This window comes from Chaetura pelagica, unplaced genomic scaffold (assembly GCF_000747805.2).
Source record: "Chaetura pelagica isolate M959 unplaced genomic scaffold, ChaPel_1.0 scaffold404, whole genome shotgun sequence".
NCBI classification, from domain to species: Eukaryota; Metazoa; Chordata; class Aves; order Apodiformes; family Apodidae; genus Chaetura; species Chaetura pelagica.
In genome coordinates, this window is record NW_009952975.1 from 132528 (window position 1) to 147561 (window position 15034).

The 15034-nt window shown below is 51.1% G+C and overlaps 1 protein-coding gene across 1 annotated transcript in view; it reads right to left on the reverse strand.

Annotated features, from left to right (window-relative positions):
• CSMD2 (CUB and Sushi multiple domains 2) overlaps positions 1–15034 on the reverse strand; it is a 260285-nt gene that overhangs the window by 37288 nt on the left and 207963 nt on the right. Inside the window, 9 exon segments of the mRNA XM_009996341.1 lie at positions 778–891; positions 1606–1686; positions 4971–5116; positions 5864–6041; positions 8635–8823; positions 10381–10590; positions 11443–11559; positions 13811–13880; positions 13969–14087. Of these exon segments, the coding sequence (XP_009994643.1) occupies positions 778–891; positions 1606–1686; positions 4971–5116; positions 5864–6041; positions 8635–8823; positions 10381–10590; positions 11443–11559; positions 13811–13880; positions 13969–14087 (1224 nt within the window).

The following is a 15034-nucleotide window of genomic DNA, read 5'->3' on the forward strand; positions in this document are numbered from 1 at the left end:
AGGAATCCAGAGGATAAATAAGGTAACACGGCAGCATGGAAGCATCTTTGGGATCCCTCCTGAGCAGCAGCAAGGTGAACAGCTCAGCGTGCTCGGGGCTTTCATTTTTCTCCCATGTAACACGTTCAGTGGCACTAATAGAGCAGCTGTTCCTGGAGGGATTGCCTCGCCGGAGGAGCTGGCTCTGCAGCCTGTTCCTCCTCCTAGGGCTGCTCATGGATCTCTGGCAACCTGCCAGCACAGGGTGCCCCCCCTCCAGGGTGGGGACGTTTGGTTATGATGGTTATGATGACTCCAGGACTGCAGTCAGACACACGGTGTTGTCAGACTTCTGCTCAGGGAAGCACCGGCTTCACGTGCCTGCCTGAACAGGGGACCTGGGGAATCATTCAGGGGTGCACCTGGATGGTGCAGAGACCCTAAAAAAATCCCTGGAGCCAGCAAGGGGTGGAGGAACCTTCCCCATGATTTGTCAGAGAGCTGCAGCAGTTTGATATCCAGCAAATCTCTCATTATTTGCTGGTTGTTGCCCTCAGACAGGCTGCAAGGTGGGTCAGAACAACAGCCTTTCCCTGCACAGAGGTGTCTGGCTACCCTCCTCACAAGGTCCTGGCTGGGTGATTTTGCACTCCTGGAACCTTGGAGAGGAAGGATGTGCAAGGAAACCTCACCCAGCTGCCATCCAGCTTGCTCCCTCCCTTTGCAAACCTCCACCTCTTGCAGCAGTCTCTGGGTGGGGAAGCTTTGCCTGCCAAGGCTGGGCACCCCCAGCTTTACCTTCACAGGTGGGTGGAGGTCCTTCAAACTGGAGATGAGTGCCTAGCTTGCAGGTCAGGATTTCATTTCCTATCAGGGTAAAGCCAGGAAGGCATCTGTACCTCACTATGTCACCTGCAGACAGAAACAGAAAACATCTTGACCCAAGTGAAGGACCTGGGAAAAGGGGACCATGGGGTGCTGAGACCTCCCAACTGTGCCTCAGCCACCCAGCTCTGGCATGACCACCTGGCAAGAAAAGGCCCAGGAAGGCAGGCTGGAGTCCCAGCTGGGCTGAACTGCAGCTGAAACGATCACAATTTGTGCTAAGTCTTTCTGGTGGAGCCTTCCCTCCAGGAGAGCAGCCAGGGAGGAAAGCTGCTTGGAGAACACTCCCGGCTACGTGGCCGGGTGTGCAGACACTTCAGATGTGGCTCTGGCTGAGAACAGCAGCAAAGAGATGCTCCAGGCACAGTCGATAGGGGTGAAACACTCTCAGGAAAGAATAACTGCCTCCCAGGCTTCACACAGGGCTTTGTTTGAAACACCTGAAAACTGTCATTGTGGCAAAGGTTGCTGAATGGTTCTGAACACTTTCAGGGCCCTCACAAAAGCCAAAGCACTCACAGACTATCAGAGAGGAAAAGCCTTGGGACAATCCATCATTTGACTCCAGGTGTCAGGCTGAGCAAGGTCACACACAGCTCCCCGTGCCACATACCAGGACACACACAGAGGTCTCCTGAAGCCCCAGACATGGGGTCACAAGGTGTGTGTGTTGTCCTGTGGACAGTGCCAGCAGCTGGCCAGGGGGAAGGGGGGCTGGGAGACCCAGGAGAGGCCACCTACCTATGTTAAATTCTTCATTCTCAGTGATGATTTCTGCATTGGGAACGATGGTTGGAGGCTGACATCTGAAGAGCTGGTAGGCTGGAAGAGAGCAAAGGAAGGGCAGATGTTAAGCTGGGGTGAAGGCACCACAGCCATGCAGGTGCTAAGCACAATGGACATCCAGAAGGAACAGGCAAAAGCCCAACCTGTCCTCCTTCCCCTCTTCAAAGCCCACAGAGATGGCTCCAGGTACTTGTGCCCCACAGGAGCTTTCTCCAGTTCCTTACACCTAATAGCAAACAGGTTGTTGTCAATCTGTGGAGACTGCCCACAGTCCACTGGCTGAACACTGAGAAGATCAAAACTAGAAGAGGGGAGATGGAGGTTGGACATGAGGAGGAAATTCTTGAGTGTGAGGGTGGTGAGAGCCTGGCCCAGGTTGCCCAGGGAAGCTGTGGCTGCCCCATCCCTGGCAGTGTTGAAGGGCAGGTTGGATGGGGCTTGGAGCAACCTGGGCTGGTGGGAGGTGTCCCTGCCTGTGCAGGGGGGTGGGACTAGATGGTCTTTAAGGTCCCTTCCAACTCAAACATTCCTATGACTCTATGACAACAAAGACACTGCTCACCAGCAGGTGGGTGAGCAGGGCTTGAGCAGTTTATGAAAATAAACACACAAGAGCTGAGAGCACCTAAATTGAAAATAAGGCACTGGGAACTAAATGAATATTAATGAAAGACATTTTCTGCTATTTGCTCACCACTTCTCTGCATCCTTGCTCCCCCTGCACCTGACCCTGGACAAGTGTAACTTCCTCTACAATTTATATCAGCCTTTTAATTTAAGATACTGGAGCTCAAGCTGCTGCTGAATATTCATTCTTACTAACTCCACAATGTTGAACTCTTCACACCACAGCAAGGCTGGTAGTCCTGGCAGCAACCTCAGGGAGGCTTGTGGTGATCCTTAGGTTGCATTGCCCCATTGCCCCTACTCCCTAAACCAGGGTAGGATAACACATTCCCAAAAGGCTTGTGGAAAAACATGATGTTTGGAGGCCCAGGGAAGAAGGAATCAGCCAGTTCGGGTTCATTTGAGGGAAGGGCTTATGGAGCCCATGTGGGCAGGGTGGAGGCAAAAACAAATGTGCTACTCCAGGGAGCTAAACTCAAGCAGGAAGGGTCAAAGGAAAGCACCAGCTCTGGAACTGGGACAGTCAGTCCCTGCTTTGCAATCCACCATGGCAGCACAGAGAACGGATGAGCAAAGGAGCTGGGAGAGGATGGGAGGCAGCAGAGAGAACCTTTCTGCTGCACAGCAAAGAGCCATCCCAGGAGGGAACACACTCATTTGCAAGCTTTGAAACAGGTGTTTGACAGTGGAGGAAGAAGAAAAGGAAACTCTAACAAAAATTTTTGAATTAAACGCTATTTTAAAAAGCTCCTGACAGCATCTATTGAAGTGGAATGATAACCCAGCATTTAAAGCATTAATCTCCTCTACTTAATGGTCCATATTTCAATACAGAGGTGTGATTAAGAGGGGTCCAGCATATGGGTGATACAGCACCTGGAAAGCTCCTTTCAGCAGCACATCCATTTGTTCTCACCAGGACAAAGCAGCATCCTGTCCTTGAAACCACACAGGGACCCCCTGAGTTACTGCACCAGAAAAGCCCTTCCCACCACACACACATCAGGTAGTGCTGGCACCTGAACTAGCCCCTTTAATAATAAGGTGCAACATCACCATTTTCCAAGGAATGCTATTGAATCTTTAAGCTTTGGGAATAATTCTTTTGTCTCCCTTCCTCCACCCTACAGAAATGTTCCTTTGCAGGCATTTAAAAGGGCAGCAGTTCTCTCACCCAGCTCTGATCATCCCTGCCTGGGAAAAGACAATTTGAAGCTGAAGAAGGACATCTCCTCTGTCCTAGATCTGCCAGTATCCAGGCACAGAAATGGAAAATAGACATTGCTATAGATCCTGAGGAAATTGCATTTCCTTCAGTTACACCCCAAAGGGGGATGATGAAGATTTAACTTCCTGAGCCTGCTGGGAAAACTTCCCCCATCCTGGCTGTGCAAGGCCCCAGTGGCAGAGGGAGCCTGGGAAAGAGGGAAGGATCTCACCTGGGAGGCAACCACCTCCATCCCTTACATCTCTGGGGTCAGGCTTTATTCTGAAGTCCCACATGCAAAGGAAGAAACCAGCCAGCAAAGGACACATCAAGAAAGGGCTGAGCAGCCACTGCTGTGCCCAGGTGGGGCTGGCAATAACTGCCCAGCACCACCCCCAGCCCCTGCCTGCCTGAGACTGCCCTTGTGCCCCACACAACCCCTCAGCTACAGAAACCTCAGCAGAAAGTGTCATCAAGATTAGAGAACAGCAACATGTGCTGAGGGGCTCTAACCACAGCAATGACAGCAGCTGATCCATGTGACAAAAGGAAGCCCTGGCTGAGCTGCACTGGTGTTTACACGCTGCTCATTTCCCAACCAAACTGCCTCAGCCATAATTTTTTGCATAACTGTTACAGACACACCAAGGAACATAAATCTCAGAGTGTTTTGCAGCACTAAAGCAATTCCCTCCAAAGCCCAGCAAACATTCTTTATATTCAGCCTGTCTGTGCAATCCTTGCCTGTCAGAACTGAGCAGAAGCTCAGGCATTCTGCATGGGTTCAGCCTGTAATTCATGTAAACTTCATTGCCAGCAAATTACCAAGGCAAGAGGAGCTCTCCATTTGTGCTTCCCCAAAGCCCAGCACTGCCACAGGAACTCAAAGCTGAGCCCTTGTTTAGTGATGGGAAACAAATACTCCCATTTCAATGCAACACCCAACATCTCTCTAGCATGAGCTGCACTCACACCAAGGAATCCCCAGCTAATCCAGGGATGTAGAGGAAACCTTTTCCTCCCCAGGGAAATGAAGTCACCTCCCAGCTGGCACACGTTTGAAACAGGACACCGAGATGACCTAATTGGTTTAGCACCACATTAGAAAGACAAAACCACCTCCACACTGCAGGGAAGGAGAGTTGTAGGTAAACAAGAGCTGTCCATGATAGGATCTGTCGTGGAGATATTTACAGGCATCACCTTGAGGCAGAGGGCTGGGCTGGCTGCTCGGTGCACTTGCCCTGTGCTGGGACCATCACCCTGTTCCAGATGTGTTTCCACACCTGCACAGGCTCTGACCACTCGCTCAGCAGTGTAAGGGACCTTCAGTCTCAAAGCTGTAAATCTGGGACCTTTGTGGAAGACTTCAGGTACAAGTGTGCTTTTTCACATCTCTTGCCCAGCACTAGTCCTCCCCACAGGAGCCACAGCTGCCCCGTGCCCACCCCCATCCCACAGCATGTTCTGCTCAGTCAGTACCCACCATAGAAATAAACAGCAAAAATCCCTCCGTTGGCTCCATCACTGTGGAATTTCATCAGGACCTGATTGGAAGAGCTTTGGGCTGACTTCTTAGCAGAGTTGCCAGTGAACACACCAAGCTGTGGGGCTGTTTGCTGTGGACCATCCCTAAAATCATGTCAGAAACACAAGACAAGAGCATCACTACATGTCTTCAATCCTTAGCAACACACAACCTCCCACACTGCAGGTGCAGGAGCTGCCCAGGCTCTTCCTTCCTTGTCCTTCCTTTTCTACATCTATATATATTACAGCAGCTCCCTGGGCAGCTGACCTGGACCCCCAGCCCCCTCCCCACTCCATAACCAGGATCACCTCACCTGGCAGTGCTGTGCTTGCTCAGTAGATAATTACAAACATGAACTTCATTTTTAACCTCAGAACTTGAAGAATTAGGGCCAGTTTTCTAACGCAGTTTCACTCCCCAGATCTATGAGGTCCTACAGGTGCTGCTTTACCAAGGCAAAAGCACCAGGAAAGCCAAGGATTCCTGTAGAGCTTCCAGCCCCAAAGATAACAGCATTTCCATCCCTTGGCACGTCCAGTGGTCATTCCCCTCGCTGACCCTGCACTCCCTGTCTGCACGTAACATCCACCGTTTGGAGACAGCCACCTTGTCCATTTTGGCAGCCCCTTACAGCACAGGCTCCTCAATCTAAAGGCCCTATCAAGCACCAGGAGTTAAAAACATTCCAAATCTTCATCCCAGTGTCCCCAGAGGATACTCATGCTCTCAGACACAGCATTACCCATGCACAGCAGCAACTGGTGCTCTAGTTAATCATCAAGAGCATCTCTGTGAAATGGAGCCTTAGTAGCAACTGGAGCCAGTCCTCACAACTCTGCTGTACCCACCAAACTGTGATGAAGTCGTTGTAGGGCTCTGTTTGCAGCAGAGTGAAGTTGAGATGGATTCCATACCCCACTGGCACTGTGAGAAGCCAAGTGCAGTCCTGGGAATTGGGGTACTGGTTGGGGAAGCCAGGAGAGTAAACTGTGCCATTCTGGGTGGTGATGTTTCCCCCACAGGGCACTGCAGATAATCAAACAGAAACACACACCTAATGAAGGAATATCCCCCAAACAATAACTTAAAGATCCTCTATTTCCCACTTCTCTTTCTCTCTCTTTATCTAAAGAGAGCAATTCTGGAGGATCCAGCCCCAAAACCAGGCCTAGCTTGCCTTGAATCGTTCCTGTCACAATGAAATCTAACATTTTCAACTGAATTCCATCACAATAAAATGAAATGCCTCAGAGCTGAAAGAAGAGCATCAGGGTGTTGTTTTACAGATGTGCAAGCCAGGTGTGCAAATAAACTCCAGCTTATGCCCTAGGAAGAGGCTCTGGGCTCCACCAGCTGTCTGCACCCATGCATGGAAAACACAGCTCCTGATGAGATCACACCAGTGGGCAAATCCATCCACTTGTTCATACAGCAGGGCCCGGACCAGGAGCAGCTGGCTGTTCACAGAGCACATCTGAGCAGGGGGGAAGGAAGATTTGTATGACAGCAGCTTCCAATTCATTAATCAAGAGGACAGTTCTACCACACTAGGTATCTTCCAGGTCCAAATGAACTTGCAAAGCAAAGAGAGGCAATTAGAAACAGGTGGTGAGAAAGAGCAAGATGGCATCCTGCAAGGCCAGGCAGGAGGACACAGCAGGTCCCTGCATCTGACAGCCCCATGTACAGGCACCAGCTTCTGGACCTCCCTGGCATGGAAGTTCAGTTGAAGTCATGATAACATCTGCAGAGTGTTACTGGGAACCTGCAACAACTGCAGGCACAGGGGGAAGTACAGACAGTGCCACTTCCCCGGGCCAGCTCTGCTCCAGGAGCCAACAGATTATCCCAATCCCTGCTTTAGGCAAACACATCCTCCTTCCCAGCTCAATTTATTCACTCAGGTTCAGTGCTGAACACTCACTCTTTTTCATACAGGAGTAGCTCCACAGACTTGTACCACCCTGGCCCTGACCTGATGTGCCAGATGTGAGGTTAGAACCAGGTATTCACTGCTTGGGTCTGCTCTGCTTTCTCACAGGGTCTGTCAAGCTGAGAAAAGTCTGTGTATTTATACAGCTCCATACACTCATTTTCTGAAACAAACAGCTAAGGAACCTCGGGGGCCAAGATCCTTTCTACCCTGCAAAGCAGCAGGCAGCCTGCTGAGCCCTGGAAAAACTCCCTGGAGTGGGGCTGGAAACCTCAACTTCTGTGCATTTATTGTAGAATTACAGCTTCTCTTTTAATTAAAAGGGCTTTCAGCTGTGACCTGCGTGGGAAAGGTGAGGTGGGTAGCCCCAGGCAGCCAGTCCTCACTGCTGCCATGCAAAAATGAACCATTTAAGGGAACAGCTACAAGAGGAAAGCTCTGTGCTGGCTGCAACAGCACCACCAGCTCAGCAGATGTGCACATAGAAAGAGGAAGCAAATGGACCAAAACGTGCCTAACCCCTCACCTCCCTGTGCTACTGGAAGTGCTGCAGGACAAGGAAGGTACTTAAAAAACACAAGGAAGGATTGGATGGCTGTGGCTGGAGAGCTGCTGCCTGAGTAGCTCAGGGCATCATCCTGCCATGAGCAGCACTCACCCAAGCAGCAGCACAGGACCTGCTGCTCAGCCAGCACACCCCTCTGCTGGGCACTGCAGCACCAGCCCAGGAGTCACTTCTCCATGCTTTGTGTTCTCAGGGGCTCAGGACTTAAAAGAGGAAAAATATCACCTGTCCTCTTTCCCCAGCACACAGTTCTTGCAGACCAAGTGCTGCAAGGAGGCTGGGGAAAAAGGGCAGTGCCCCTGAGAAATGCAGAGGGAAATCTTCCATCAGCAGTCCTGAACTTCTGAAGGGTTCCTATGAAACCTTGTAAAGTAAACCACACAAACCCCTGCCCATGGGCACAAGGGACGAAAGGCTGAAACTGCCCTGCTGGGGTTTGAAAAGAGAATTTGGACTTCTGAGCTCTGATTCCTTAGAACACAGACCCTAGGTCCTCCTAGCACACATGGTCTTCAGAAAGGAGACCATGTTGAAGGTTACTGAAGAACTCCCAGCTGGATCATTTGGGAGATACCATCATTGCCACACTAAGGAAACTAGACAAGGCCACAATCTTCCCACACTAAGGGCCCCCAGGGCTGCAATGGTCTTTTACCAGGGACTGTTGTTATTTACTAATGCTAATTCAGTTGAAGTGAACACTGCTGCAGGAATTTCACAGCAGGCAAGGGTGGTTCTTACAACAACCCTGGACTGCTTCATGCTGCAGGCACAGCTCCCAGTGGCACCAGCAGGGAGACTGACAGATCTAGTCCTCACCCACAGCATCAGGATCCAAACACACCACCTCAAAAGATGCACCTTGGTTTTGAACTGTTCAAAATGCTTGCTTTGACTAGGCTGAAACATGTTGAACATCAACTGACTGAGAAGATGCTTCACCAGCTCCAAGGCTGAGCCTTTATCCAAAGGGCACATTCCCAGCCTGCCTCCAGCCATGCTCTTGTTTCCAGAGAGACCTCCAGCACAGTAACAAAACAACGATTCAAAAGGAGACCAGAGCAGAGAACTGAAGCCTTTTCTCCCCCCCAAGGTGCTCTGAGGGTGAGCCAAAGCCATACCTTCACACCTGGGCAATGGGTGGTCCCAGTTCCTGTTGGTGCCATGCTGACAGGTCAGGACGGGGTGGCCGATCAGCTGGTAGCCAGGCAGGCACTCAAAGGAGATGGACTGGCCAACATTGTAACCTGCTCCTCTGACAACACCATTAGCAAAAGGCTCAGGGTCAGGACACTCCTGCAGCTCGTAGGCTGGAGGGGGAGAAAAAAAGAGAAGAATGTTTCATATTTCACATTTTCTCACAAAAGCAGGAAGAACATACTCCCCGTTCTGCTTGGCTACTTCCTCCTCACACAATGGCTTCCTTGATGGAGATAAACTTCAAGGAACCATGCCCAGAGCTGCATGGGGGTGAGGGAAAGTCCTCCTGCTGCTCAGTGGCAGCCTCAGCCAGGAGCATCAGGCTCTGTCCTGCCCTGCTCTGCTGCAGCCTCAGAGCCTGGATCCAGAGTCCCCTCACACTTCACTTCTAATTGGGAAATCTGCCTTGTTTTTCAACAAAACATGGACAACCCTGATGAGGAATGCAAGTCAATTGGTTAACATGTTCCACCTGGCATTATAAATTATTGGTCAGCCTTGCTAGAGCTAATTTGCATAGCAATTTCCATGAGATTACCCAGCCTGCCTCACAGAGCACATTCCTTCCTCAATTGTGCAGCAGCGCGTGAATTATATGGTGCATGAACAGGACAGCTAAGACAAAATTAATGTTTTCAATTAAGTATGAGTAGCAGCTTTTATTGCTATTTCTGGGGAGGCAGCCCTTTGTCAGTCCTTGGCTGGCTCACACAGCTGGAGACACGTGCTCCATCCTTCCCACTCCCCAGATCTCTGTCCCAGCTCCTGAGTGGCAAAACCCACCCGAAGGTTGCTCAGGATGAAGGACACGATCTGCCCTGGGTGTCCTCTGCCCCTTCATCTTCCCATACACCAAGAACAGGTAGATGGACAGAGAAGAGCAAAGGGTTTTGCAAAGACACTCATCAAGGCAGAGCTGTGGCTCAGGCAGGGCTAAAAGCTCATGTTGTCTTTCACGTGGGCAGCCCCAATCCAGCACCTTCAGAGAGCAGCAAATCCACCAGGAGACCCAGCACTTCCAGGGCCTCATTCTGCTAGGACCAAGGCAGTTGCTGCTCAGAGGACATCACCTTCACAACTGGGGAGCTGCCTGAGGACTCAACCTGGGTAAAAAGGTAGGCACCTCCATTCCCACCTCATCTCCAAAATCTTTTCATGTTAGTAACTTATTTCTCTCCTTTCACCCCAGGTATCCACGCCAGCCCCTGTGCTATTTTATTGGGCTATTTCCTCCTTCCCTGCTCCCTCCAGCAGCCTGTCCCAGCACCAGGCTGCAGCTAAGGGTGCATCTGGGCTTCAGCTGAGGCCAAAAAACAGGTACAAAATTCCAGAGCAAACTCGTGGCTGCTGAGGCCTCCCCTCCCTGCACGTGACAGTTGACAGAGCCAACATCTCAGTGCATCAGGCCAGACTGAATTCCATTGTCACAGAGCACTCTGGGAACATTTGTTACCTGCCTTAAGCATGAGTCAGAGTGAACAGATCCCAGTTACTAGGACCAAGCATGGCCTTCATGTAACACCTTTACACACTTTTGGATGAAGCCTCCACGGAACTGATTCAGCAGAACAGCAACAACTGTGACACCTCCCTTCTCTCCATCTCCCTCACCATTAGCACCTGGGGACAGGATTGTCCCATTGCTGCTTGTCCCAGGGCCTCCTTACCTTGGTATTCCAGCTTGAAGCCTGGCTTGTTCTCGGAGTGGTCACTGTGGAAGTAGAGGGTGGTTTCATGGGACGTGGACAGGAGGGAGCCGGGGATGTCGGTGCCGCTGAAGCGCCCGATGACGCTGCTGGTGTCGTGCGGCCCGTTGCGGATTTCCACAAAGTCATGGTTGGGCTCAGTGGAGAAGTTTAGGAACTGGATGTGAGCACCTGGAGAGGAGGAATGAACAGTCTGCCTCTAAAGCTACACCCAAGCCTTAGCACATCAGCACCTGCAATGCCCAGCACAGCCTGGTCCATCAGCACAGTGCGCCCACCATGGCGGAGGCAGAGGGTGCCTGTAGGTATGCGGGTCCTGCTGGTTTCAGGCAAGCTCAGGCTCTGAACCACTTCAGTTTCATGCTCTTGGAGCTCCTGTGCATGCCTCTCCCTCTGCCTGACACCCCAGAAAGCAGGGGGCAAGCCCAGAGCTGCAGGATCCCCCCTTGCCACGCTGAGCACAGGCAGTCAGACAGCAGGGCAGGATGGGCTGAGCCAGGAGCTGCCTCCCCCCAGCTCATGGCAGCTACACCAGGAGCAGGAGAGGTACTGCAGGAACCCCAGAGAGTCAGGACTTCTAGGCACCCTGATGGGGCTGGAGGAGAGCTGAGCTGCAGGCAGGCACCTTTCCCTCTTACTACATCCCGGTTTTGAAGGTGCTGGTGCCTGCCTGATCTGTAGCTGAGGTGGGACATGATCTGACACAAGCTTTGCTTGCTCACTGGTTACATTTACACAGGTGATGTTTGAAGGCTATTACAGATGCTTCAGAGACGTGCCCACAAACCCATCAACCTGTTACACTCCATGGTGACCTGTAACCACCTTTTGAAAGAATATTTCTCATTTCATTGCAACAGAGAAATGCGTCTTTTATGAGAAGTGTGATCAGGAGATCACACAACAGCTTCTGTAACTCATCTTGGCAAGCAATGCGTCCAGCACTGACCATGCCCTGACCAAACAGGGTCAGTTATCTTCTTCTCTTTTGTGACAGCAGCAAAGCAAAGCCAGATGTCTCACCAAACCCCACTGGCAGCAATATCCTCCATGTGCAGTCCAAGTTGCTTGGATAATTTCCTGGGAACCCGGGGCTCAGGAGCACTCCTTCCATCTCTTCTGCTGTTCCTCCACACTGGGCTGTAAAATCAACAGGGTTAATGGTCAGGATCACTCCCAGGTTCCCCTGGATGATGGTCATGGCCAGCCAGCCGTGCAGGAAATAAAGCAATTAAAAACCAAGAAGAGAATAAGGAAAACCTGCTATGGGACTAGCATGAAGCTTGCCAGGCTCTGCACAGTCCCATTACTAATGCATGTGCCTTTCTCCTGCCCTCTGGAAAGAAAACCCTGGGCCTAGTTTTGCAAATCATAGTAGGGGAGGCAGATCTGAGCTGCAAGAGAAGAAACAGATGCTCTGTGCTGTCCACAGACACCCTAACACTGCACATTGTGCACAGCCCTTCCTTGAATTTTTAACCAAAAAAATGACTGCAAAGAAACAGACTGATCCTCCTCTGACTGCAGTCACCACTACTTCCTTTTCTGCTTAACTGACCTACCTTGACTGCTTTACTTGTCAATCTCTGGGCAATTACTGAGAGATACAGAACAGAGTGTTTGCACATGGACTCAAGTGAATTCCCCAGCATGAAGTGATCCACAGATGACAGCACAAAATATGTTTACAAAAGGCATCACATGAAATATAAACAGAGATAGCATCTTCTCAGGGTTTTCTGCATGACCTCTGCCTTGTCATGGTAACACCAGCCAGCCAAACACACCCACGTGTGCTCCTAACATGTTCTGACAGGGAAGGTACAGGTTCCCTTTGTCCAGTATCTCACTACGTGTGCACTTGCTACTAATGAGGTTTCTCCCAAGAGATTTCTCTTCCTTTTTCTTCTTAATGGCTCTTTAATAGAACTACTACTAAATTATTTAGGAGTCAAGCATATGGATGAAGCAGACCAAAAGAAAATCAGCACACTTTGCCAGGGAAGCAAGCTGCTCTCTGAGCAGGGGAACCACCAAAGCCTGGGCTCCCAGGTAGACAGTGGGGCTCTGGGCAGTGTTTAGACACATCAGGGCATGATTAGCACAGGATAATGACCCCAGGACTGTCAGCACAGGGGGCTGCACCTCCCCATAGGAACAGGATGGTCAGTGCTTGGCTGCAGAGAGATGTTTATGCCTCCCTGAAGTTGGACAACCTCTCCAGTAAGTGTGAAGCAGGCTGAGGGATGTGGACAGACAGATGGATGGGTGTTTGTGCCACTGCACTTGGGCAGGACTGTCCTGACAATCCTGGATTCCTCTGCACTGGTTTTTACACTGTGATGGTGCCAACCAGGCACAGCCCAACCAGGCAAAACCCTTCTGAACTGGGGGACAGCTACTCAGCAGCTAGATGGTAACACTGGAATCCTCCTCCATGCTGGGACTCCCCAGCTCTAAAGCTGAGCTTCTGAATCCTTTCAGAGCAACTCCCAGGGGTGTGAGTCCTTTAGCTCAGTCATTCCACTTACATGTCCCTGCCTTTACTCCTGGCCTGCAGATCATCGGGTAGAAGATCCGTTAGCTCTTATAATTACTTTAAAGCAAAATGATGTAAGCTGGAACAGCAGGAGCCTGAAATAACTGTTAACTAAAGCTATTAAATGCATAAATGTCTCTCTCAAAGCCATAAAATGTGCAATATGAATATTAAACATCTAGATCTGCTAAAAGCAAAATACTGAAGATCATCCAAAAGCTGCAGCAGGTTCCCTTCACCCCTGTGCCTCCCAGGGCTCAGCTTCCCCACGGTGGAAATCACCTGCTTGGTGCTTTTCTCCCAAGGCCTGAAACACTCAGCCCTGCTCCTCAGAGGATGTCACGGGCAAAGAGCTCCCTTGACAAGTGACCTGGCTCTTGCTGGTCACACAGGACGTGCTGGACACCAACAAGGGGACAACAAAGCACCAAGTGGTGCCATTCAGAGAACCTGGGGTGTAAACAGGCAAAAGATGCTGGTTTGGTGATAGGATGATGTGTTTCATAAAAATAAAGGACAGTCTTGAGCTCTTTGGTTAAGATGGAAATAAAACTCTCACCCAGTAAACCCAATTTGCTTTCAGAAAAGAGAAGTTTTAGGTTTTCCCTTTTGAATGAAGTTTTATTGAGAAACCCCTTTACAGTCTGCACTGTAGCCAGGTTTTAAGGCCTCCTGGGTGCCCGACTGAGGCTTTTTGGTTGAAATTTCCCCTGTAACAAATAAAGATTTTTCTACACTCCACCTCTCTTCCAGAAGATGCATCTCTTTAACTCAGACCTTTACAATGTATTATTATTATTTATAAAAAAGCCCTGTAAATATCTGGTAGGTAGGAAAGAGCAGGAGTCCTACCGATGCACAGCGGCGGGGGGTAGTTCCAGCGGCGGACGGTGCCTGGCATGCAGGAGATGTGAGAGTGGCCCTGGGGGAGAAGGGAGACAAGACACAGGGTTTGCACCCAGTATCCCGGGTGTTTGTTGTAGTCCTTTCTGTTGGAAAACGCTGGGTACCTGAAGGGCATAGCCGGGTTCACACTGGAAGGAGACGACGTCGTTCACCAAATAGCGCTCGCCCACCTTCAGGCCGTTGCCGGGCACGGGGGGCTCGGGGCAGCTGGACAGGCCGACGGCTGCGGAGGCAGAGGGAGGTGAGTGCTCTGGGAGAAGGGATGGGGTCAGCACCCGAGGCAAAGGGAAGGCAAACGTACACTTTCATTTCATCCCAGCCCCCTGTTCAGCAACAACCGCCAGCACAGGCACTGGTGGGAAAGTCCCGTGGCCTTTGGATTCTCTTGCAGACCGCCCTGATCAGGCAGCATTCCCATGTTACAGGGTACAGCCAGGACGTAGAGGTACTCCCATTTTGTGCCTTCACTTAACCTACAGCACAGTTTTTTTACTGTACAAAGGTATCACAAATCACTTCATGATTCGTGGCCAGTAAAGCTTTTGGCTGAACCCTAAAGACTCAATGGAACAGCTGCAGCAGCTGCAGCATCTCCACTGCAGAACAAAACCAGCCCTGAAGGGCTCACACACTGAACCCTGAACCCTCCCCACCCGAGGCCCCCATCCCTGTGCCACCCTGTGCTCCTTCAAACTCTGGCAGCACCTGAGAGAAGACAGGAGAGGACACAAGAGGGAAGGATCTGCTGTTCCTCGTTGGCAAAATCAAGGGCATATGGAAAGTGCTGCATGCAATTTGTCCCTCTCTGGGCAGCAGCAGCGTGGTTTCACTCTCTGACCTTGTCCTCCCCATTTCCAATCACAGACTGACTCCATTCACCAGGAGACAGCAGCGGCAGCGAGTGCGGCTGGGCCTTGGCGGCGCCTGCAGAATCTTCCTTCAATCCCATTTCCACCTGAGCTGCATTTACAACTGGGAATATCCTGCTGCAAACCCAATTACCAACCCCCAGGGGCCGGGGGCCGGGTGCTGTGCTCCCCTTCACACACACTGTCCCCTCTCTGCCTTCTGGAAGGGCACAGGGAGCTCAGGTGGAGCCGCAGCCCCCGATCCCGCTGTGGCTCAGCCCCTTCCAGCCCCCCTGGCTCCCCGTGCTGGCAGCTGCCACCG